General features: G+C 45.3%; 1 protein-coding gene across 1 annotated transcript in view; it reads left to right on the top strand.

Annotated features, from left to right (window-relative positions):
- The first annotated feature begins 1,336 nt into the window (after positions 1-1,336).
- The window catches only part of LOC135388401 (fatty-acid amide hydrolase 2-A-like), a 63,706-nt gene continuing 41,915 nt past the window's right edge, over positions 1,337-23,127 (top strand). The window contains exons 1-2 of the mRNA XM_064617961.1: positions 1,337-1,782; positions 21,085-21,298. Of these exons, the coding sequence (XP_064474031.1) occupies positions 1,582-1,782; positions 21,085-21,298 (415 nt within the window). The 5' untranslated portion in view covers positions 1,337-1,581. The remainder of the gene's footprint in view (positions 1,783-21,084; positions 21,299-23,127) is intronic.

Consider the following 23,127-nt stretch of genomic DNA (forward strand, 5'->3'; position numbering starts at 1 on the left):
TCTTTTTTTGTCCTGGTGATGAGCAAGTTAATGCGCCCTCGTGGTCGCACCTGAGGCCTTGTTGCGCAGCACTGAAATGCCGAGTTAGATGTTGGCCGCAAGGAAAAAGGCAAGAGGCGACACGTCGTCCGTGTTTACGCCGCGAAGCAACTGCGGCACTGAGCCGCATACAAACGTGGACAAATGTGGAGAGGACAGCAGGAAGGAGTGGAGGGGAATGCGTCCTGGTTCAACAATATAGCCTGCCGTCATCCGTCTGGAAAGTCAGCCAGAAAACCCAGGGAAAAACCCAAGGAAAACCGAAGACAAGCACAGTCGGTGCCGTAGCTTCTATCGGTTTGTCTAATTATTTCGTACCCTATTCCCATCTTGAATTGAATTGAATTGAATTGGCTGTTTATTGCGACAATGGACAATGGTAAAGGAACCGAACACGTACAGACCCATAGCAGTTTGCTAGTAGTGGGTCTACTTCAATGACTTACAGTAACAATTTTCACTTACAACAGCATGAAAACAGTCCCGCATCAAATCTGGTAAGCAGAAATAGTGTTAAATAAAAGAACCACAACCAGAAAAGCTCAAGTGCAGCAATCCGGACAACACATCAATACGGACCTTTAATCTTTATCATCAACCTTTGTCAGTCTTTACGCACTATCGAAGGCCTTATGATTATGTTTACCATCACGACCATCATAGCCATCATCATCATTTTATTCCAACGAACAATTTGAGGTGGGAGCTATGGAAAGAATGATAAAACAGAGAAGTACATTATTACGACCAGTGCTATAAAACGATTGCAAGCGTTTATTCCCTTCTTGATTGCAAAAAAGTGTAATTAATGTGTGGCTTCATTTTTTTTTCTTTCACTCTAGTATTTTCATTTGGATGTTTATTTTTATATAATGTGTATTTGGCTGTTCAGTAACATGTCTGCATTTTTCTTCTGCAATTTGTATTTTGCCTCTACAATTTTGCGCAGCATTCGTAAGACTTAGGGTGAGTATTGAGGCACCCAAGTACTACTCAGCACGGCGAGTTCACCTGAGTCGCAAATTTGTGGTGCCCTTCCTTGCAGTACCGAAATAAATAAATAAACTATATGGATAAAGTGCCCTAGCGACAGTGTTGGAGGAGGCGACATTGTCTCCGCAGTGTCATGCATCAAACAACGCTTCTGGGAAAGCGCATTATCTCGCGACGTACGCCAATCTCGATGCATATCAGATTACACGCGCGTGCGAACATGAAACTGATTCATATACATGTACGACGCCACGTGATAACGTGAATCATAGTTCCAGGTCCAAGCCAAATGCTGAGCGCACTTCGGCTTCCCGCAAGGAAAAGTTGCAGGTGAAACGAACACACTATGTTTTGCGGTGTCAGTTTAGTTCGTGCTTACACGTTTAAGCACTGGACGCGGATTCAGCATATCTGGTCGCCCTCGGCTGCATTGTTTGTTCTGTTTGAGACCATTGGTATCTTATCTTCCGCCTGCACGAACAATGGACAACTGAGAAGGAAGCGTACTCTGTTACATTCTCGGCGTCGCCAACTCTGCATGCTAGAGCTATGTTAGGTCGGACGCTGGAATTTTTCTTCAAAGTGTGCCTTTTCGTTCAGGAACTGTTCCTATACTGTTACGACAATGTGGTTCATTTCGTTTTTGGACTATGGTACAGCAGAGTTCCGCAGCAAGCACTTCCTCCAATATCGGACCCGTTGTTGCTGCAGCCCGCAACGACTCTAGCGGAGAAGATTCGGACGAAAGAGGTACCACCCTCGTTTTATTTATTTAGTTTGGTCCTATAGTTGGTGAAGCTGTCCTAAATCTTTAGCAAGAACGTAGCACGGCACATATTCTGTCCGATAAGCGTAGCGTGCTCAGTTGTTTAATTCAAAAAGAAACAGGGGCAATTCTAACTCTGCACCGCTGGTTTCCAAGCAACGATAAATGGAAGCATCCTTCTCTGGTTTCACCTTTGTACTACAAGCGGTTTACAAGCGCATGCGAATATCTCCAAATTCTTTCGAGATGCCTTCCGTTATCAGCATTGTTTTCGCTTTGGAGAGAGAGCGAAGAAAGTGTTCTGTGAGGGCAATTATGTGTGTGTGTGTGTGTATTTGTGGCTGAGTGCGATTACATCGGCAGGATTGGTATGTTGCAGCTCACTGGGTCTTGTGAAGGATTTTCATTAGATGTGGCTATTGTAAAACCGTAAGAAGGGGAGGGGACGACAACAGTATACGCTGGCTTTTCGGGCTTCGTTGGCAGACATTTTGGGGGCTTAGGGGCGCTGGCGAACTCTGAGGCAGCGCTTTCTAGCCTATCCAATATCTTATGTGGTGAACGAAGGATTTTGACATACCTGGCATTACAACCCCAAAGGATGCGAAACCTAGCGTAGCCCTTTCCCCAAAATCGGATGTTCCGAACTCAACGGTCCTGTAATAGCGACGTTACTGAACAGGTTTACTTCCTATGTGACACGACCATCAATAAACATAAACGCACTCACATCAGTCAAGTTTCAGCGTTCTAGGTGATTTTTTTTACTCGTGATATATATTAGGTTTTTGCAATTCTTAACCCCAAAGCTCCGGGCGTTACTAAATTTTATCAGTTACTCCGTGACATAAAAAAGACGCATGCACCGCTCAAACTCCTCCCGATCATTCGAGTATCTAAAGGCTGATTCAGAATGCCGCGTTCTCAGTTGAGTTTGTGCTCACCGTGAATCTTCGCCATGGCAACAGAGCCCCGCTCTCCGCAAAGGCAGTACGTAACCAGAACAGAACGAGGTGAATCAACTTCAACTTTCTCGACACAAACACCGCAACCGAAAGCTAACTGCCCAATAGAAGGAGACGATATAGCGCATGTGCACTGCATGCGCGGGGAGCACACTGTAGCTGTGGTGTTTCCCTTTCCTCACTTTAGGGTGCGCTGTGAACGGCGCTCGTCATTGGAAGAACGTAATGCTACAAAGTAATGACGTGCGGGGACATGTCACATCAAGACTGAGAGGTACCCGGGTTGGAATGCTGGTGCCGGCCGTGCTGTCTGGGTTTTCTCCAAGGATTTGACTATGGTGATGATTGGAGTTTCTATGGCGCGCGAGCAAAAGGCCATAGCGCACCATCCTGGGTATTCCTCAGACGCTATCAGACATATGTCGGCACAGTTCCATTAGAAGTCGGCACAGGGCGCACATTCCCCGAGAACATAGATGGGTAGAAATACAGCGAACCGGTAGATATGTAGCAAGGGAGTTGCCTCAGGACAGAAGCCGCCGATATTTCGAACAGAGACTGTTCTTCTTCTGGGCACCGTCCTCATCATTGGCATGGTATTTAATGGGTTAGGTGTGACGTGTTTAAAGGGTCATGCGAATTGTGTGTCAACAGCCCGGAGGGAAGAAAGGGTCCGTACGGGTTTCTACGGCCGGAGTGAATGGCCGCTTTGTTAGAGTGTGGAGGGGATTATGTGAACGTAGTGATCTAGGCTCCAGACTGCTGGAGCCTAGATCACCTAACAAATGCAGTTAAATACAAAAATAAGTTTAACTAGTAGTTGTAACTACCATTTTTGCAAGAAGTTTCTAACTACTTTCTTACTACTATGCAGTAGTTTACTACTTCACATTCCTGTCAGGGTGCAGTTTTCAGGCCCATTTTACTATTCTATATCGTTTTTCTGTGATTAGAATAAGAAGTCTCCTCTACAACGAATGTTTATCTTTCGTTTATTTAGTTTTGTGCCGAATTACTTACTTTGCCGCTTGCTCATGGAATAGGGGGTTCAGCGCGCTTCCTCCATATTTTTTGGCAACGATGGAAGCCAGGGGGGTCAGATTCGCTCAAAGAAGCGTGACAACAAGGAAGCTGCCATCCGTTGGTCATGGAAGGCGTGGCCTTCCGTTGGCTGCTTCATTCCGCTAAACTTGACGTGCTCGGTTTCCTAAATTCATCACTTGCTATCTAAATTCGGCGTACTATGTGGGTATCTCATATGCAGAGTTCGAGGTAACTCGTTACTGTAACTAAGTTCGTTTTTTTGGTAACTTGTAACTTAACTCGGTACTTTTGCGCCGTGGTAACTTTCAGAGGAACTCGTTCCTTTTTCAGGTAACTTTGCCAAAGTAACTTAAGTTAAGTTCCAAGTTACTTTTAACTCGCTTTTCAGTCACGTCCACATATTTTCTTGCTTTCTCTCCGGTTCCTTCATGGCGTTTTTTGCCATAAAACGCGATATTCAATCAACGACAGTATTTTGTTCAGGAAGAACAAACCGCTGCGATTGAAATGAAGCTGAACCATTGTGCGCCCACAGGGAGTAAGATGCAAAGCGTTCGAATAGACCTCTACCAGAGAAACGTCATCATGACATTGCTCGACAGACTGAAACCGAAACAAATCGGAAGGAGAGGGCTGGGTTCCACGAACGGGTACTTGTTCGCTGCCTCCCATTGAAAGAAAAGTAGGAGCGAGTGTCGCGTCCCTTTAAGGGACCATATCTTAATCCCCTAAAGACCGTGGCTTTCGAGCGCGACCTTGTTCACCTCTAGCTTCGAACGTAGTTCAATTCCACCAAATTTTGGCGCTGTCGAACACTATGACGTCATTTGTTTACAAACAGGGAGAGGTCTATTGTTGGACATAAACGAAAACGATCTAAGTGTGTTGCACTCCTCCGCAGGCAACTCAAGGTCTAACTCAACTGCTCACGCGCGCTGCACCTGCGTAATGCTATTTTGTGTCTGAAGTAACTTGGAAATAACTCGTTCTTTTTTTTAAATAACTCAGTAACTGCGAGTTACATTTCATGCTGAAGAACTTGGTTATTAACTTAGTTACATTTTGCACACGGTAACTTAACTTGTAACGAGTTCTTTTTGACGGGTAACTTCTCAATCTATGCTCATATGTACCCAGATAACCAGAAACGTCTTATGAACATCCATAAGACGAGTCGTCCTGGATATCGCGCACGTCTAACAGATATCCATTTTAATCCATTGGACATTCCATGGACGTACTATCAACATGTAAAACCCATTCCCACCTCTAACTAAGCACGTCTAATGGACGTAACTACTGGACATTTGGGACATCCATTAGATGTCAGTTCAAAGCACATGAATGTCTATAGACAATCTGTTAGAATTAATACGGGCCTAACATTTTTACAGGTTTCCTAAAAATCCAGCTACTGAAGTACTAATATGCAGTGTTATATTAGGTGCGCACTATGGCAATTTCAGGGTAAGCCAAGCAGTTGCAGCCGAACATATAACACGGCCGGTGTTGCGAGACGAGATGCCAAGTCCCGCAGAATTCGGCAGTCAACTGACGCCCCGTTCCTCTCGTACCAGTAGCATTTGAGTCTCGAGCGTCCGCTATAAATGCCTAAACTGCAGTGCAACGCATAACCGCTACCTCCACTGAAACTGTATGGGGGGTTTCTCAGTATCATTTAGGAAAGGTGAGCAACCCTCTTGGTGTGTGTTTGGATAGTTGAACAGAACTCTCCACCATAGGTAACATGCGAACATCCCTCGGTAGTCTTGGTATCAATGCTCCCTATGAGTATTTTCACCAAGCAGGAGGGCTACCTTTGGAAAGGAAAGGTAGGAAGGGAGTTGCCTCAGGACAGAAGCCGCCGATATTTCGAACAGAGATTGTTCTTCTCTGAAGAAGAAGCCCAGAAGAAAAACAGTCTCTGTTCGAAATATCGGCGGCTTCTGTCCTGAGGCAACTCCCTTCCTACATCTCTACCGGTTCGCTGGATTTCTACCCATCTACGTTTAGAAAGGAATGTTAGGTAGCAAGCGAGCTGGTGGTGACGATCCATGACTTTAAAACCCGAGACGAGGTAGGGACGATATCAAACACAAAACGCGTTTGTCTGTTATCGTCCCTATACCTCGTCTCGGGTTTTCAAGTCATGGACCTTTAGAAGGCGAAAGAAAAATTCTTTCCCGGAAACAGCACCGCAAGGGATACTGCCCCGACGACCTTGTTATCGGCCGCGCCGTTCAAAGACACGTCCCACCCGGGGGCGGACCGCGTATTAAGGGGCCCCTCTCCAGTATATGAGGGACCGGCTCCCATTTGCCTCCCTCCAGCGCTTACGCGGATTTGAAGGGAGACCAGAGCTCCTTGTATTGTTGACTGATTAGATGAGTCAAAAAATTAGTGAGCCCATCTTCCTTATCTTTTAGCCTACCACTCCCTCTATCCTTAATTTACTGATTTGCTTTATGTTCGCCAACCAAGTCAACAACTGAGGCCAGTTTTAAAACTCTGCCCCCATTGCTTTTGCACTTGAGTGTAACGCTGCATCGTGTGCTTCAGAAGAGCGTCAACACTCCTGTGCTCTACAATTAACTCACCCCAAAATTTCGTTAGATTTCCTCCTTGTGTTGCGGCGTTAGTATATTCTAAATTCATTTAACTAGTCTGCGAATTTAAATTTAATAATACCCTCCACTACTCTGAACCCTTTACACTGCCACTGTTTCGCGAAGTTTTTGCTCCTAATCTTAGCCGCTCCCTCCCAAGCCAAGTTCGTACGTAGTAACTGATTATATTTCTCATTCGTTCTTTACCCCAGCAGTCACCACCATGCACCACTCTACACCTGTTTACCCAAGCTTGATATGCGATTTCGACTGCTACTAACATGTAAAATTTCTGTTCTCTTTTGGTTACTTTGCCAACATGTATTCCCACAGCTTCTTCGAACGTTAAGTTACTTAATCCAAAATATTTCTTAAAACAGGACCACAGGTATACCGGTACCTTACACTCGAAGACTGCGTGCCTCACCGTTTCTATTTGACCGCAAACCTCGCTGTCCCTTCTGCGGCTTTTACCCCACAGATAAAACTTGTTCCTCACTGGTATGACCTCATGCGCCATTTTCCACAGGAGTGATTTTCTTTCGCCTTCTAACCAGTAACTAAGAATTCTTTTCCAACCTTCCGCTGTTATTGTAGATGTATATTTCTCCATTTCTTTCCCCCTCAGATCTCTGTATAATTCAGCGACTGAGCTTCCGCTGTAGTCCTTGCTCTTGTCTAATATTTTCAATTGCAGCAAAGTGTGCTTCCCTGCTTCATACATTGTTGGCTGCCATTCCAACATTGGACTCCTATGATCTATCCCGTGTTGGCGAAAATGTCTTATGTTTATTCCCAGCCAAAATTTTGCCACCTGCTGTCCGATGCCCTTGCCATCCAACATTCTATATATTCCATGTAAAGCATGTGCTTGTGACAATTGTTTCAGATCATCAATCCGTAGGCCCCCAACTTCAATAGACAGCTTCATTTTCTCTTGCGCTACCCATTGCGTTTTCCCATCCCATATGAACTGAAAGCAGAGTTTCTCAATTCTACGGCATATTTCAGGAGAAGGGTAAGCGACAGAAAACAGGTACGCACATCTCGGTATCATAATTCTTTTGACAATCAGCGCTCGAGCTGTAAGTGGCGTTCCCGGTTCAACATAGTCTTCCTTCAATTTTTCCAAGTATTTTTCCAACTGCGTCCAATTGTTGTGTGAAACCCCGTCCTTATTAAACCTGACTCCGAGGATTTTGGTCTCCTCCACAGTGCTCAAACCCAGATCTTTCCTCGGCTTCTCCCCACCTAAATAGATCCATTTTGATTTGTCTCTATTTATTTTCGCCCAGCTCATTGTCCCATATTCTTCCATTACTTCTATAGAGCTTTCTCAACTTCCTTTTCGCCTTGAACTACCATACTGAGATCATCTGCGTAGGCCACTATAGTTTTACACTGTACTGCCCCAGGTAATCCAAACCCTTCCACTGCCTCAGACTGGTTCAGCTCTCGTAATAACCTATCAAAGGCTAACACATACAACGGGGGAGAAAGGGGACAACCATGCCTTACTCCTCTTTTGACCTGAAAGCTCTTTCCCAATTGCCCATTGATGAGTGGTCTGCTCCTGGCGTTTTCATACAAGGCTCCTATTGTGTTTATGATTGGATTTTCCGTCCTAATTCCTTCTAATGTTTCTCTTACATATGCGTGTTTAAGCCGGTCAAATGCCTTTTCTTGGTCTAAGGTCATGAGAATACTCTTTATTCTCCTTCTGCTTGTCCATTCTATAACATCTCTTAGCTCCCATATTTTCCTTTGGATTCTTCGACCTTTAACTGCAGCACCCTGTGATAGTGACACCCATTCTTCCATATTTCCTTGTATTCGGCCCACGACTGCCCTTGCTAATATTTTATAATCTAAATTTAACAACGTACGCGGCGTTCCACTTGTTCACTTGGTTTCGATGACGTCTGCAACGCCGCGTACGACCGTTTCGCCATCTGACGGAAAGGAGCTGAAACACAGGTTTAGCCGATTAGGCAGCGGCGGTTTTCTAATTTTCACGATTTACCCGCAGAGAAACGGACCAAATGGCAGTATCGACATAAAATTTTGGGGCATGCATAATACGTCCTCTAACATCTACTTTAGCTTCACGACACTGTTCTTATTCGTTTTATCTTCGTTACAAACCCCGAAGTTTTTCTTGGCGAACCCTGCATTTCTCTCAGCCGTCACCCTTTTCTCTTGTACCATACGACATGGTTTCGATATATCCTTCGCCACTTGTAACTGGTCCTCAAACCTGAAGAAGTGCAGCCTACTGCACGAAAGTCTTGTTTTTAATTTGTATATAGTAAACTGTTGATGCTCTTCACCGTCTTTGTAATTCCTGATATTGCAAATTACTGAGATCTGCAACATTGCTTTCGCACGAAGCATATGCTTGTCATACAAGGTTAAAATCAGGCCTGTACAATATACCCACATAAAGTATTTAAGTTTTAAGGTACTAAGTACCGTGCAAAAAAGTGAGTAGAGTACTAAGTACTCATTGTTGAAAAATATATATAGACACAGTAACAAAAACTGTTGAAGCTAACTCTTTATACTTTCAAGACACTTTGACGTTACAGGTACAATTCGCTATCAAAGAAATACGAAGAGCTTGAAGTTGAAAATGACATCACCAAAAAGCTTTACTAGCTCGCAGGAACAACTGCTTTTCAACAGTATCCGATAGCCTGCCCCGTCCTTTTTTTTTAAACACATTAACCCCAACACTGAACAGGCGCTCCACAGATGCGAACGAATGCTCCGCAGAAACGATAGAATTTGCTGTTGTTTTTCTCCTTATCTTTACTTTGACCTGATACCGAGTTATTAATATTTTACGTGCCTTCTGTCGCTACGGGGCGATTCCACGCGAAATCATCCAGCGGACCCGCTCGGCGCTCACAAAACTATCGCGAATTTTTACGAAAATTTTTTTAGCAGTCCCTAATAGTGAAAACGACACACCACGAAACATTTCTTCCCAAATATCAATGTGGCGGGTGCTACACACGAGCAAAGTTCGCAGCACTGGCGAAAACCGTGCCTGGCGTGAACGGCAGCTGCGGCTCATAGAAAGCACCTAGAACTGTGCGGTTTTCTTTTGCGTATAGAGGAAACCATGCTTTACACGGCGCTCAAATCCAGGTTGTCGTGCTGTAATCGGTGCTGGTATACAAAGGCCGGAAGTTTCGCAATTTTCCTCCTACTTCGCGATTTTTTTGTGGAAAATCAAACGATTAAATTTTAATGAATATTTTTTCCTGTCAAGGCCCTAAGGAATACTTCAACAGGAAAAATCGCCAGACACGTAACTTTCATAGTCATTGCAGGAAAAAAAGAGGAAGTATGCGATTTTTCCAAAATTCGCTACAATCGAGCGTAAAACACGCAATGAAGAGGTCGGAAGAGACGCCTGAAACCAATGCAGTTTTATAGAATGAGCCTTCCTCTACAACATATTAAAAAATCTCGAGGGTGTTTTTTCGTATACTCTAGAAAATATTTTTTTTGTAGTAGAGGGTATTACGGCCACTGACCCACATTGCATGTATCCGGCGGGGTGCTATATTTGTTTCTTGGGCTCCCGTTTTAATTATTCGTATTTCCGATTTTTTTTCTGGTTGGTTTTCAATATGACAGCCACCCGGACCAAAGGAACATGGCTCCAGTTGAGCGCTGTGGAGTTCCAATTCACCAGTATGAATATTATAGGCGCGTAGATGCAGGTTCAGTTGATGAAAGTTTCCTTTAACTGAATGCTGAACAATTCAGCAAAAATATCAACCACGAAAAGTCTAACAAATTATAACGCTAGAGGAAAAGACGAACGTGCAAAAAAGTCATTTACATGGCAGTACTGGAAACGACGGAATATCGTGGTGGTGGTTCATCGTCCATGCTGTCCTAGGTTCCAGTGAGGCTCACAGCTATATAAAGCCTCGCACCACTCGTGTATGGAAGCGTATACCCGCGGATATCCGCAAGAAACTTTTGGGTTCGGATGAAATATGGACGCTTGTTGTGATCTGCGGATCGGACGTGGATGGCGCCGGATCAGGAGCGGGTCAGACTCGGATAAACCGCGAGATTGCGCCATCAGTTTGCTTCACACTGGGTACAGAAGATAGAGTACAAGGTGTACGAAAGCAGCTCGCGCATCTGAGAGAGATCTCTGGCTCTGGCGTCTCGAGTCGAGGTGCGCGTTCGGCGCCGATCTTGCGTTTCACTTGCAATAAACTCTACTTATCCCGTTTGGTGCAAAATGTGTTGCTGTGCTTGGTGCCGTATAATCTTTCGTGGAAGCTAAATCTGTACTTGCTGTCGTGTATCCTTTGGTAGCATCATGGACGCTCAGGACCTGTCCTCGCTAAAAAGCTATGCCGCTCCGGGGTTTTCACTGTCGGAACGAGAGAGAGGAAGTCGCCCGTGTGGACGAAGTTTGGTGACAGCTTTTTTTGTTTCTTTTTTTTTTTTCTGCTTTGTGCTGACGGGAACGTTTATTTCCTGGAAAATTGGCCTGATATATCGAGCATAGAAACTGAACTATTGCTGCGTGCCGTGGGAGACGCGGATTTTTCGGATAGGCTGCGGATGTGAAAAAGTTCATCTCCGCAGGGCTTTAGCTCACACGACAAAAAGTATTACTTAGACCTGCCCATCACCGCTAATCCCCAATCTCCGTTGCCGGCACCGTGCACACCGGAAACAATGCCATAAACTTAACCACCCAGGATTGCAATACGCGTGTTATGCTACAGAAGCAAAGGCTATGGTAACCTTGCAGAAGTCTGTACCACAGCATATTGCTTGCTCATTAAAACCCAACCAGACCAGAGAAAAAGTGAAAATCAAAAGAATTAAAACAGGAGCCCAAGAAACAAGTATAGCACCCCACTGGACACATGCAACGTGGGTCACTGTGGTCGTAATACCCTCTACTACAAAAAAATTATTTTCTCCTGTATACGAAAAAACACCCTCGAGATTTTTTAATATGTTGTAGAGGAAGGCTCGTTCTATAAAACTGTTTTGGTTTCAGGCGTCTCTTCCGACCTCTTCATTGCGTGTTTTACGCTCGATTGTAGCGAATTTTTGAAAAATCGCATACTTCCTCTTTTTTTCCTGCAATGACTATGAAAGTTACGTGTCTGGCGATTTTTCCTGTTGAAGTATTCCTTAGGGCCTTGACAGGAAAAAATATTCATTAAAATTTAATGGTTTGATTTTCCACAAAAAAATCGCGAAGTAGGAGGAAAATTGCGAAACTTCCGGCCTTTGTATACCAGCACCGATTACAGCACGACAACCTGGATTTGAGCGCCGTGTAAAGCATGGTTTCCTCTATACGCAAAAGAAAACCGCACAGTTCTAGGTGCTTTCTATGAGCCGCAGCTGCCGTTCACGCCAGGCACGGTTTTCGCCAGTGCTGCGAACTTTGCTCGTGTGTAGCACCCGCCACATTGATATTTGGGAAGAAATGTTTCGTGGTGTGTCGTTTTGCACTATTAGGGACTGCTAAAAAAATTTTCGTAAAAATTCGCGATAGTTTTGTGAGGGCCGAGCGGGTCCGCTGGATGATTTCGCGTGGAATCGCCCTACGGCTTTCGGTACGGGTATTCTATCCTGCCTGATAGGGGTTTCACTTGTTTACCCCGCATACTTATCAGGACAACACATCGCCTCATGCATGCTCCCAACCCCGAGGCGCTGCACGCTACCCTTTCTAAGAGTGACGTGGACGTCCCGCATAACCCAGACGCTAAAGCATATGTACAGCACAAAATGCGCAGTGCCGCGACAAAGGAGAATGTTTCGCTCAAACGCAGTGTGATTCAGGAAGAAGCAAAGTATCTTGGAAAATCAGTAGTCGTTTTTGAAAAAAAGTATTTAACTTAAATTACTAAATACTAACATTTGGAGGTATTTGCGAGCAAGTTAGTCGCGAAAGTACTTCAGATACGGAACTTAAATACTCGATCAAGTTACTGTACAAGTCTGGTTAAAATATGCAAAACAGTCAAACAGTCAGGATATGAAAACCAAGATGAGTCATTTGGCTATTCTTTACCAGTTTATTTGATTGATCATTTTAAAAGAATTCTTTCATTTAAACACACCATGCACCACAAAAAATACAAAAGTGACGTTTTGTGGAGGGAAGGAAGTCACTGAAAAGGCTAGCCAGCTGTAGGATTCGAACCCACATCTTCTGGATTACCTATAAGGCTTGTGTGTTTGTCCTTTCTTCTGTGTTCCAGCCTCAGAATACCAAACTCCATCGTGACGTTTTGTGTCAGCGTACTGGTGCATTCCACGCCAACTGATCCAGCTCTCCATAACTTAAAAACCCGGGACTAGGGAACAAAAAACGACAAACACAGACATCTCCATGCTTCCCTGCCCCATGAGACCCAAACCTAATCATGATTCACATTGCAACATTGTTAACCCCAGAAACGTTCCCCTGTCGTCAAGAACATCGAATATTTTGTCTAAAGGACCAAAATTTTGTTTAAATTAAAGGCCGTCAAAGCTTGATGTTGCCGCTTGCATTTTCAAAGTTTCCTCCGGTTTGAATGACCTTGAGAAATCATCTGCCTTTTGTGAGCAAGCTATGAGACGGTTGTCCCAATGCGTTGATTCAAGCTTTCCTGCAACGAAACGAGGTACCTTGCCCATAACAACCATTCAAAATGAACTTCGGATGAAAGGTTTATATCTATTGCAAACGGACAAATCATCAAAGTTTGCTGTCCTACCTGTGAGCCTTTTTGAATCTAAAAAGACGGATGCAGTTGTGAAATTGCTTAAACCCTTCCCGGGCAAATTGCAGAAATCAAAACTGGCGATTTGTTCAATGCTCATGGAAAACGATATGAGTGCTATCTGTAAGGCTATACGTTCCGCTTCCCGTTCTTTGACCCTTTCGGTCAAGTTTTTATTGAAAGATCACAAGGTTGTTATGCCTCTGAGAATTGTCGTAAATGAGAACCACACTTAGCAAAAAGTTGTATCTTCTTTCATTAAGAACTGTCTCTCCTCAATTTACGAACCTAGCCCACTTGTCTTGAAAAATTCTGAGAGTCTTCTTGAGGCCCTGGCATCTTTTCAAGGTAAAAAATGTCACGCATTGTCCCTGGATATTAAGGATCTGTATTATTCTCTCCGAGCTGATACTCTGTTAAACCGTGTAAGAGACTTTTTAGAGTGTACCTGGTGCGTTTCCACTCAAAAGCGGGTATTTCTGTCTCGGATTTTCTTCGAGTTCTAGAATTGTATTTTCAATCAACTGCTTAAAGTATTAAGGGAGTTGCCTCAGGACAGAAGCCGCCGATATTTCGAACAGAGACTGTTCTTCTTCTGGGCGCCCAGAAGAAGAAGAGTCTCTGTTCGAAATATCGGCGGCTTCTGTCCTGAGGCAACTCCCTTCCTACATTCTACCGGTTCGCTGGATTTCTACCCATCTATGCTTAAAGTATTGATGGATAATTGTTTACCCAAAAGACTGGCATCTGTATTGGTTCTGCCATTGCACCGGTATTGTCAGAAATTTACCTGCGTACTGTTGATTCTGCTGTCATGTCATTTATTTCAACTGTTTCCACTGCCTCTCTTCTTGTAAGAAGGTTTGTCGATGATTTGTTGCTGTTGTCAAACGAAGAGTCCATCACTTCTGACTGTGAACGTGTTATCAAGTCTGTCGCTCCCGAACTAGATTTTACTGTTGAGTACCCCATGAATGGCGAGCTACAATTTTTGGATGTACGACTTTTGTTCAGCCCTTATCTTTGCTGGAACTATGGCAAATTAGTTCCTAAACCTAACCTGTCTGCTAATAGCTGCCATTCAAAAACTGTCATGTTTGGAGTCATCGCCGGGTTACTGTCAAATGCTGTAAAAAAGTCTTGTGTTCACCAGTTACATTCTTCTCTGCGCCACCAACTGTCTCGGTTGAGGGACGCGGGCTACTCCCATTGTATGATTTTTCATGGTCTAATGACGCTTGGAAACAAGCTTTTTTCCGTTTCCCTAAAAGAAAATAATGTTACTGGTCATCGTGTCGTAATTCCGTATTTTCATAAAATTTCTCATAACCTGCTTTTTGTTGCGAAGAAATTTGATGTCAACCTTGTATTTAGAAATGATTTTCGTTTAGACTCGTTGAGACCTTTTGAAAACGTTGAAACTTCGTGTAAAACCCACAGAACTGTGTATGTGAACTGTCGTTCTAATATTGTATATCAGATACCTCTGGAATGTGGTTTTTGTTATATCGGCCAAAGTAAACGCTGCTTTAATGATCGCTGGCGGGAGCATGCCCTCAAAGTAAAAAATAACGATTGTTCTTCCGAATTGGTAAAACACCTACAAGTCTGTAGAGGTTGTGCGCCCAGATGGCATGAAACCTTTGTAATGTCCAGTGAGAGGCTTATGAACGAAACGCTATCCATTACATCTGCTGGGAACTGTGTCAGCAAGCCTTCCCTGACCTTCCCGTTGGTTTTGGGGATTCTCTTACGTTCTCCTCACCCTTCCTTCTCACCTACTTGAACCCCTTATATGTTTGTGCTGTTAAGTAAACTTTCAGCTGTGTTTGAGACCTTGTCTGTGTTTGTCGTTTTTTGTCCCCTAGTCTCGGGTTTCTAAGTTGTGGATCTATACCCCCAGCTCGCTTGCTACCTCTCGTGATCCAGCTATGTTGTTTAGCAGCTAGCACCCGGAGGGATAACCTTGTTCACTTTGTCCATGTTCGTGTTCACTTTGGTAGCGTGCGGTGACCGTCAAAGTGCACTGAAATAGTTCAAAATTGTCAGGCACATCGTGAAAGCTCTCTGAGTACGTCTACTTGAGAGGCATTCATCTGTCACCAAAGGGGGCGTCTCTGGCATGTTTGAAAACAACGCTAAAAGTACCAAAATTTGACGTTTTTTAAATAAGAATAACTATGTCTTCTAGGCAAATTAAAATCCTCAAAGTAAACGCTTTTTGTTTAAAGTTTAAAAGCTCCAAATTGAAATCCTCATGTGAACAGCTGAGCAGGCGTACATCCCAAGAAAAAAATAGTTTCGCTCACTAAAAATTTAGTAGCCGAAAAAATTCGGTAAAGTCGAGAAAATCGCTTGTTGCGGAAAAAAATTTGTTGCGGCGATACCAAGCTAGAAAGATGGGCTGGGTATAGAACTGTAGAGGAGCGCCTACAGAATACGTATATAAGAAATTGGAAAAGTATATTTTGTTAAACCTAATAAATAATTTTTGTCTGCGGTACACACGGCGCAGAGCGCTAGTTGCCAGAGACCGCACGCTATCCACGTTCTCCCTTTAAAGGGCAATGAAAAAATAGAAACTATGATAGGGAATATGTATGAAGAAGGCCTTTATATATGTCCATTACATGCAACATAGGACAACCTTGCAAACTCGAAACAAAGTCCTTTCCGTGTCGTAATGTTTCTGTTACACCGTAAGAAAAATTTCCGCAATTTCACTGTACAAGTGACTACTAACTCAGGGGGGGGGGGGGGTTATGAAGAGGGAAGGTGCGGTCAGCCTGCTCTCAAATGGCAGCAGGGTGCACCCAGGGGAGGGAGAGGAGGGATGATGGTGGCACAGGAGAGGGAGAGGCGTGCTAACCCTCTTGCTCTGGGACTGGGAGTCCTCTTGGACTACCCACCACAGAAAACATGCGAGCATCCCTCAGTAGTCTTCATTGGGATGCTCCCCGTACCACGGTAACTGCAAAGATTATTGGTGAAGTTACCCCATCAGCTATCTCTGTTGCCGGCATATGTGCCATAACCCGTGTGCTGCACAAAATGCGTTCGGTGTGCACGTTGCACAGTTACGAACTGGGCTTTTGTAGTTTATTATCCCTGTAATGTAAGTCGCTCTCTTTTCGCTGATGCGAACTGTGGGGCGTGCACTCTAAAGGATTTTTACAAGAACTACTCGACCGCACACATGCCGTTAGTCACAGTTAGACTGTTGTGTAAAGTTACGAATTTTTATTTATTTTTTAAATTTTTTATTTTTTTGCAGTAGAGACGAACGCACTACTGTATGCATTTGGCTACGCAACAGTGTCGATAGACTAGGGAACGGAAATATTTGTTAGTATGGGGCGCCCGAGTATTTGTGTTTTTCCTCGTGAATGGAAGTTTTCTTTCGCAAAGATAAAAGTAGACACAGCGATGACAAATGGGCCAGCCTTGCTTCGCGCTCGCCTGTAACACTTCACTAACAGCGCACTGCAGTTTCGCTGCTGCTTATGGAACAAGAAGGACAATCTGGTGAGAAGGGCGAAGATGTGCTGGCTTAAACATGGCAAAATACGTCTGCGACCCGATTGCACGGCACCCGATACTAACCACACCGATAAGAGCCACACCGGCACAGATGGCATGTAAGTCTATACAAGGCATCCAGTACTTACATTTGTATGCCCTCTGTGCTTGTGATAGCCGTCGCCAGCATTTCCGCCTCCTCCATACTTCAGTGCGACCAACACATACGACACACTGGAGTAACAACGCGCATTCGCAAACGGTTGAACAATTGACTATCGCGCTCTAAGGAAGACGCACCAGAGAAATACATGGAAGACACTGTCTGACCTATAGCAAGAGACGAAAAAATGAAACCCCATCGACCCTCCAGTTTTGCTTGCATACATCGTATGCAGACCGATGACTCACACATACAGACAGAAAACCTGAGGAGCCGCTTTATTTCCAGCTCACTGACTCATGACAGGCTTTAACACCATAAACATGGCAAGGTCGGATGTCAAAGAACTATACTCCATGCACCGCTCAAAAAATGACACCCTTCGTGAAATTTCAAGTTGGCACATGTAATCGTGCTCTTGGATATAAATCCCAGCACTTGTAGTGTCCATTCTGTGATAATTTCAATTTTCCATTGCCCTTTCAAGGGAGAACGGTAATAGCGTGCTGTCTCTGGCGACGAGCGCACAGCGCGGGTGTGCAGGAGAAGAAGAAGAACAACAAGAAATACTTCTGAATTTTTGCGTATATATTCTCAAAGTGTTCCCCTACAGTTCTGTGTAAAGCACACCTTTCTAGCTTGATACTGCCACAACAAATTTACCACCTGAAGTATGCACTTCCAAGCCATTTTCATGACTTTACCGAATTTTTTCGGCAACTAAATTTTAGTGAGAGCTATAATATTTTCTTGTTCATATGTACGCCTGGGCAGATCTTCACCTGCAGGACTTAGTTTCTCTGGAAAGCCTAGCTAGTTTTATTGAGAAAAAAAGGAAAGTCAAACTTTGGTCCTACTCTAAGCGGTGTTTTCCGACATGCCAGAAACCTTTAGAGACAGATCAATGACTCTCAACCATCAGACATACGTACGTAAAGTACGTTTACGATGTGATCCAAGTTTGAACTATTTCGGTGCACTATGACGGTCACCGCACGCTACAAAGGCGTTCCCTCCGGGAGCTAACTACCCTTAAATATTTGGGGCTAATATTTCGTATTCATATCCCCCTGCCACAACGAAACACCTTGATTTTTTTTTTTCACAAAAATCCGTGATGGTCAAGCAGCATCGCTGGAGCAGTTGGCGTGGAAGGCACCAACGCGTTGGACAACATGGCTGCCTCCAGTGCTTGACGCTGATTTGAAGGCAGTTTGATCCACATGGCACGCGCTAGGCACCCATGCGCATCTCTTGCACAACACCTTTTTATTAGACATGCATATTTTATGATGAGTTACAATTATCAGAAAAGAAAGTTTTGGCCGCTTTTTATTGAATAACTTCGAAGGTCTATCCTCTAAGGTTTTGCCCGAATCCGAAACACATTTGCTCACACATACGTATTATACAGTCGTAGGCAGTAGGCACACAGCTATGATTCAGAGCAAGTAGGTATGCTGAGTGAGGTATTGTTGAGCTGGCTCCCTAAATAATTTCTCGGTTACTGCGCCAATAGTCGAATTGTTTTCTACAGTGAAAATAATAAGCGCACATTACTGCGTCTTTGAAAAGTTGACGCAGGTTCGACTAATAAAAGATTCAGTGGCGATTTAGAGGGAGGTGCGAGAGAAAAGCGTTAGCATTAAACGTCCACAGGCATATATCGTCGGCGTAAATGGTGATACTGATGTTGCCTCGGAGGTGAGCTGGTAGGGAGGCCATGACAACGTTGAACAGAAGAGGGCTGAGCACACTACCTTGCGGGACGCCGCGGCGAACAGGGAAGGATTGGGTGTCCCCTTCCGTAGTGCGCACAAACAAAGATCTGTCCGATAGGAAGTCCTGAATCCACGACAGCATCCGGCCCCCCACGCCAGCCTCTTGGAGTGTCGCCACAACAGTACTGTGGAGTACGCTGTCGTAAGCCTTCAGAACGTCGAGGAACACAGCGGCGGTATGTAGGCCTTCAGATCGGGCTTGCTGCGCGGAGGAGGTGACGGCGATGAAATTGCCAACGGCAGATCTACCTTGTCTGAATCCGGCCATCACCTGCGGGAAGAAGCCCGTACTTTCAAGGTACCAGGCGAGGCGCGAATGGACCATTCTCTCGGAAGTCTTCCCGATGCAGCTGGTAAGGTCAATTGGCCTAAATGAATCGATGTTGTGTGGTGATTCGCCCGGCTTTAAGATGGGGATTACCATCGCACATTTCCATTCTGTCGGGACGGGACCGGCTACCCAGGACGCGTTGAAGATGCTCAGAAGAGGCTGGCGCGCGGAAAGCGGTAGATTTCTGAGCGCCTTGTAAGACACACGGTCCGCGCCTGGCGAGGTATGCACGTGTGCCTTCTCCTGCGCAGATTCAAGTTCAGCAAGGAAGAATGGAATGTCTAGGAGAGGTTCGCTCGACGACTCCAGAACTACGGGGATATCCTTGGATGAGGCTAGTGAGTTGGTGGGGTCTGAGGCGAGGCGGTCGCAGCACTCCTCCGCTATTTCGAGTTCCTGACGCCCGGGGGCAAGCGAAAGCGATCGAAATGGCTGGCGCTGAGAGACGGGGACATGGAGACCTTTGAGCACCGACCACAGCCGAGACAGCGGCGTGCGCGGCGACAGTGAAGTCACAAAGTTCCGCCAGTAGGTACGCGCCGGTTTGACCAGATGCCTATGGACAGCCTTCTGTACACGTCGCGCCTCAGACGTGTGTTCCGGCAGACTAGTGCGACGGACGCGTCGTTCCGCGCGGCGGCGGAGCGCGCGCAGCCTCTCGTACTCCGCATCGACGGCAATGAACTTTTCCGGTATCCGCGCAACGCTGGTGGAGGACTGCGCGGCACGAACGACTGCTTGACAGAAGTCCCTTTCATTCATCGGCATGGAGTCTGCAAAGTCGGTCTCCAGAGCAGATCGGCAGGAGGCCCAGTCAGTACGCTTGACGCACCGTGCGGAGCACCGCTCCGTTCTGGAGTGCAGAATGTTGACCAGGACAGGCAGGTGATCGCTGCCCATCGTGTCAGCATCGACTTGCCACCTGGAGATTCGCGCAATGGAGGCCGAGTCCAACCAATAGAGGCCAGGTCCAACCAATAGGGTGGGCTCAGAGACCTTTCGGAGAAACGAAGGCACCAAAGAAAAAAAAAGAACGATTAGGGAATCATGCTGTTGTGTTGTTTTAAAGACGCATGTAATGGCTATTCTAGCTGTCTATAAACGGCTCGTACTTCGTGGCCGATGAAAAATATTTCAGCTCAACAAGGTCCCACTACAAGGCAATTTAACTGTAAAAAACGCTGCAGCGGCTGGAGGTTTTCAGACTCCATCTCCTGGCCACTGCGTCAGTCCTGTGACGTCGCACCAGCAATGCGCCTCATTGGCTGAGAAAAATTCGTCTGCTCTCTACAGAGTGAAGTACTACTTGTTCGCAGCTATTCATCCCAGGATATCAAACAGAAAAGCAAACGTTTTGAAAATGGTATCTGTTTACCGATGGCAAGTTAAGGCGGTTCTTTTCTTTTTTCTACGGAGCTCGTTTCACGGAGCTCGTTTTTCCAACGTTGTCAGTGATTAGAGAAATTTAGTGAAGTTTGAGGATCAGACGGCTAACATAATGCTCTCTGTGGGATAGAAAAGCGTGTATGATTGTTGTGCGATAATCCATGCATTGTCAACCAGAGCGTCCCGAGGATGTCAAGGTGAGATCGAGGCCGTCAACTCCTCCTTGAAATCGAAAAGAACATTTCACCCGCGCACGATAGATGGCATCGTGCGCTAACGTGCGCAGTGTGCTTGCGCGTGTGTAGCGTGGCGCGGAAACAAGATGGCGCATGCTCGCTCTTGGAACTCCGGGTCGATACTCTGAAGCGTAGCTTATTTAGTGACTCTAGATGCAGGTGCTTCGTCGAGGCTCGTTCTCTTGGCTTGTCACGTGGCCTCCGAAGAAAGGCGGCGGGCTTCGCGCGAGCGGAGGAATCAGACGTCTGCTGTGGGCGCAGTACATTCGCTAGGGCAGTGTTTATTGTGTAAAAACATAATATGATGGTGATCCATGTCAACGCGGTCGAAGAGATAGCTTATTTCTCTCACCACTTCGACTGCTTCGAAGTGCCCTCCCTTTCCCCCTCAGTCGCTATCCACAGTGGTCTACGAAACCTCTAGAAGGAAGAGGTCTCCTTGTTTCTCATGAGCTTTACGCACATGTCCCTTTTCTAAACAGGTCAAATGCGCAGATGTTGTACGGGCCTACATCAAACGCATCAAGGAGGTGCAGCCGATGCTCAACGCCATCGTGGATGAATGCTTTGAGGCTGCGTTAGAAGAAGCGGAAGAGATCGACAGGATTCTAACCTCCGACGGTGGAGCTGCAATGACACGGAACCAGCCCCTCCTAGGTGTTCCATTTACGGTCAAAAACTACATTGGGTTGGAAGGTATCCTTTTTTCTTCAAGTGCGGAGCGTATGTTCCAGTTGAATGGCTTGAAAATACATTACGTATCTTTTGCCTGTTGTGTATGGTCTACAATGAATCATCAACGTCTTACATACAGTCGAGCAGCGAAATCGATATATTACATGCGTAGGCCACTGTAATACGTTGTGACAGAGTGTCTCTGTTAGGGATGGAGCGATGTCGATATTTGTATCGATGTTATCGATACTCTTAAAATATCGACACATTTATAGGTAAAAGTATCGATATTCATGTCGATATAAATATCGATATTACATTGATATATATATATATATACCGGGTGTTTCAGTTAAATCCCCGGGCTAAATAATTCGCGAACGGGTGCACCAATCCACGAGCTTTCTTTTTTACAAGTATCTGTCCGATACCACCTACAAGCTGCACACCGTGTGAACGAATTGGAGCCGCTCATTATTTAAATTAAAATTAAAATGAGTTTCGTAAAAAAACGTAACTTCTAAAGCAGGGCGCTGTCGGCATTAAAATGGGTACTACCCCTTTTGGGACCTTCAGTGGACACCTTTTACAGAAAAATCTGCCACCGAAGCGGGTCATTTGTTGCAGTAATTAATTGGTTTCGGTTTACGTATTTTTTTCGCGGCTGGTCGCGGCGCAGCGCAAAATATATCAATGCCTGTATATATCAATGTAATATCGATAATGGGCTGATAGAAATGTCCGTAATTCTGCGGCTTCTGTGCGCGCACAGGATGTGAAAACAGGAGCGTGTCAACGAGTTTATCAACCAAACTTGACTACTTTTTCCTTCTTTCTTGATTGGGGTTTGCTTTAGCGGTGAGGAAGGATTGGAGATGGGAAGACAACAATAACAATAGATGATGACAATGAGATGGGGTGTTTCACAGCGGTGGTGCGGTGCCCATTGTACGTGCAAGATGGTGAAGGAAGGATGAACATACGAGAAAAAATGAAACCGTCTGGAGCAATCCAGTGGACGACAAGAAGCCCATGAACAGGTGAAGAACCCGACGACGGAGCATAGGATCTTCATAGGGATCAATGAGTGCAAGTTGGGTAGTCTCTTGCTGATACGGGCAAGCTCAACGTACGGTATCCCCCTTTGCGGGCAGTAGTGCAAAAGAATGTGCTGAGTGTTCGCCACGATACCGCAGGTGGAACAGAGGCTTATGTCACAGCACTGGTCATGAACTTGAATTGTGGGGTGAAAGTCACATTAAGGCGGAGTCTACGAGGGAGGGAGGTAATATGGCGTCATAAACGAGCTGGGAAACAAAACGACAAATTTGGGTCTACCGAATACATGATGTGGAGACAGTTAAACTAGACGATGTCGATATTTTCTGCAAAGATGTCAAGCGATTGGGAGGAACTTTTGCCTAGTTTATAAGAGTTTGTGGATAGTCTAGGGTTGCATTTCGTGCCGAACAGCTCGTCGGAATGTGCAAAACGAGATCACCGAGCGCGAAACGTACACGGCAGCCGAAGTCGAGGATTTTCTGTCGCTGGCGTGTCTCCGTGTCCGAAATATGCACTCCTCGGAGAACAAAGAAGGAAGCGGGAAAGCCGGTGCGGAACTGAAGAGGGCAACATCCGCTCCTCTCACCTGAATCTTTGCACTAACTGTTCCCCAATCTTTCTGACACAAAACCATTCCTGAAATAGGGACACGGCTTATCGGGAACCCTTCAGAAATCTGCTCTCATTGCCACCAGAAAGGGCTGGGTGAGACAGCCCAGTGTTCTGTCCGAAGGGATGACTGTCCCTTTTAAACGTCTCTTACCCGGGACGGATAGCATCCAACCTTT

The sequence above is a fragment of the Ornithodoros turicata genome, chromosome 3, assembly GCF_037126465.1.
Source record: "Ornithodoros turicata isolate Travis chromosome 3, ASM3712646v1, whole genome shotgun sequence".
NCBI lineage: Eukaryota > Metazoa > Arthropoda > Arachnida > Ixodida > Argasidae > Ornithodoros > Ornithodoros turicata.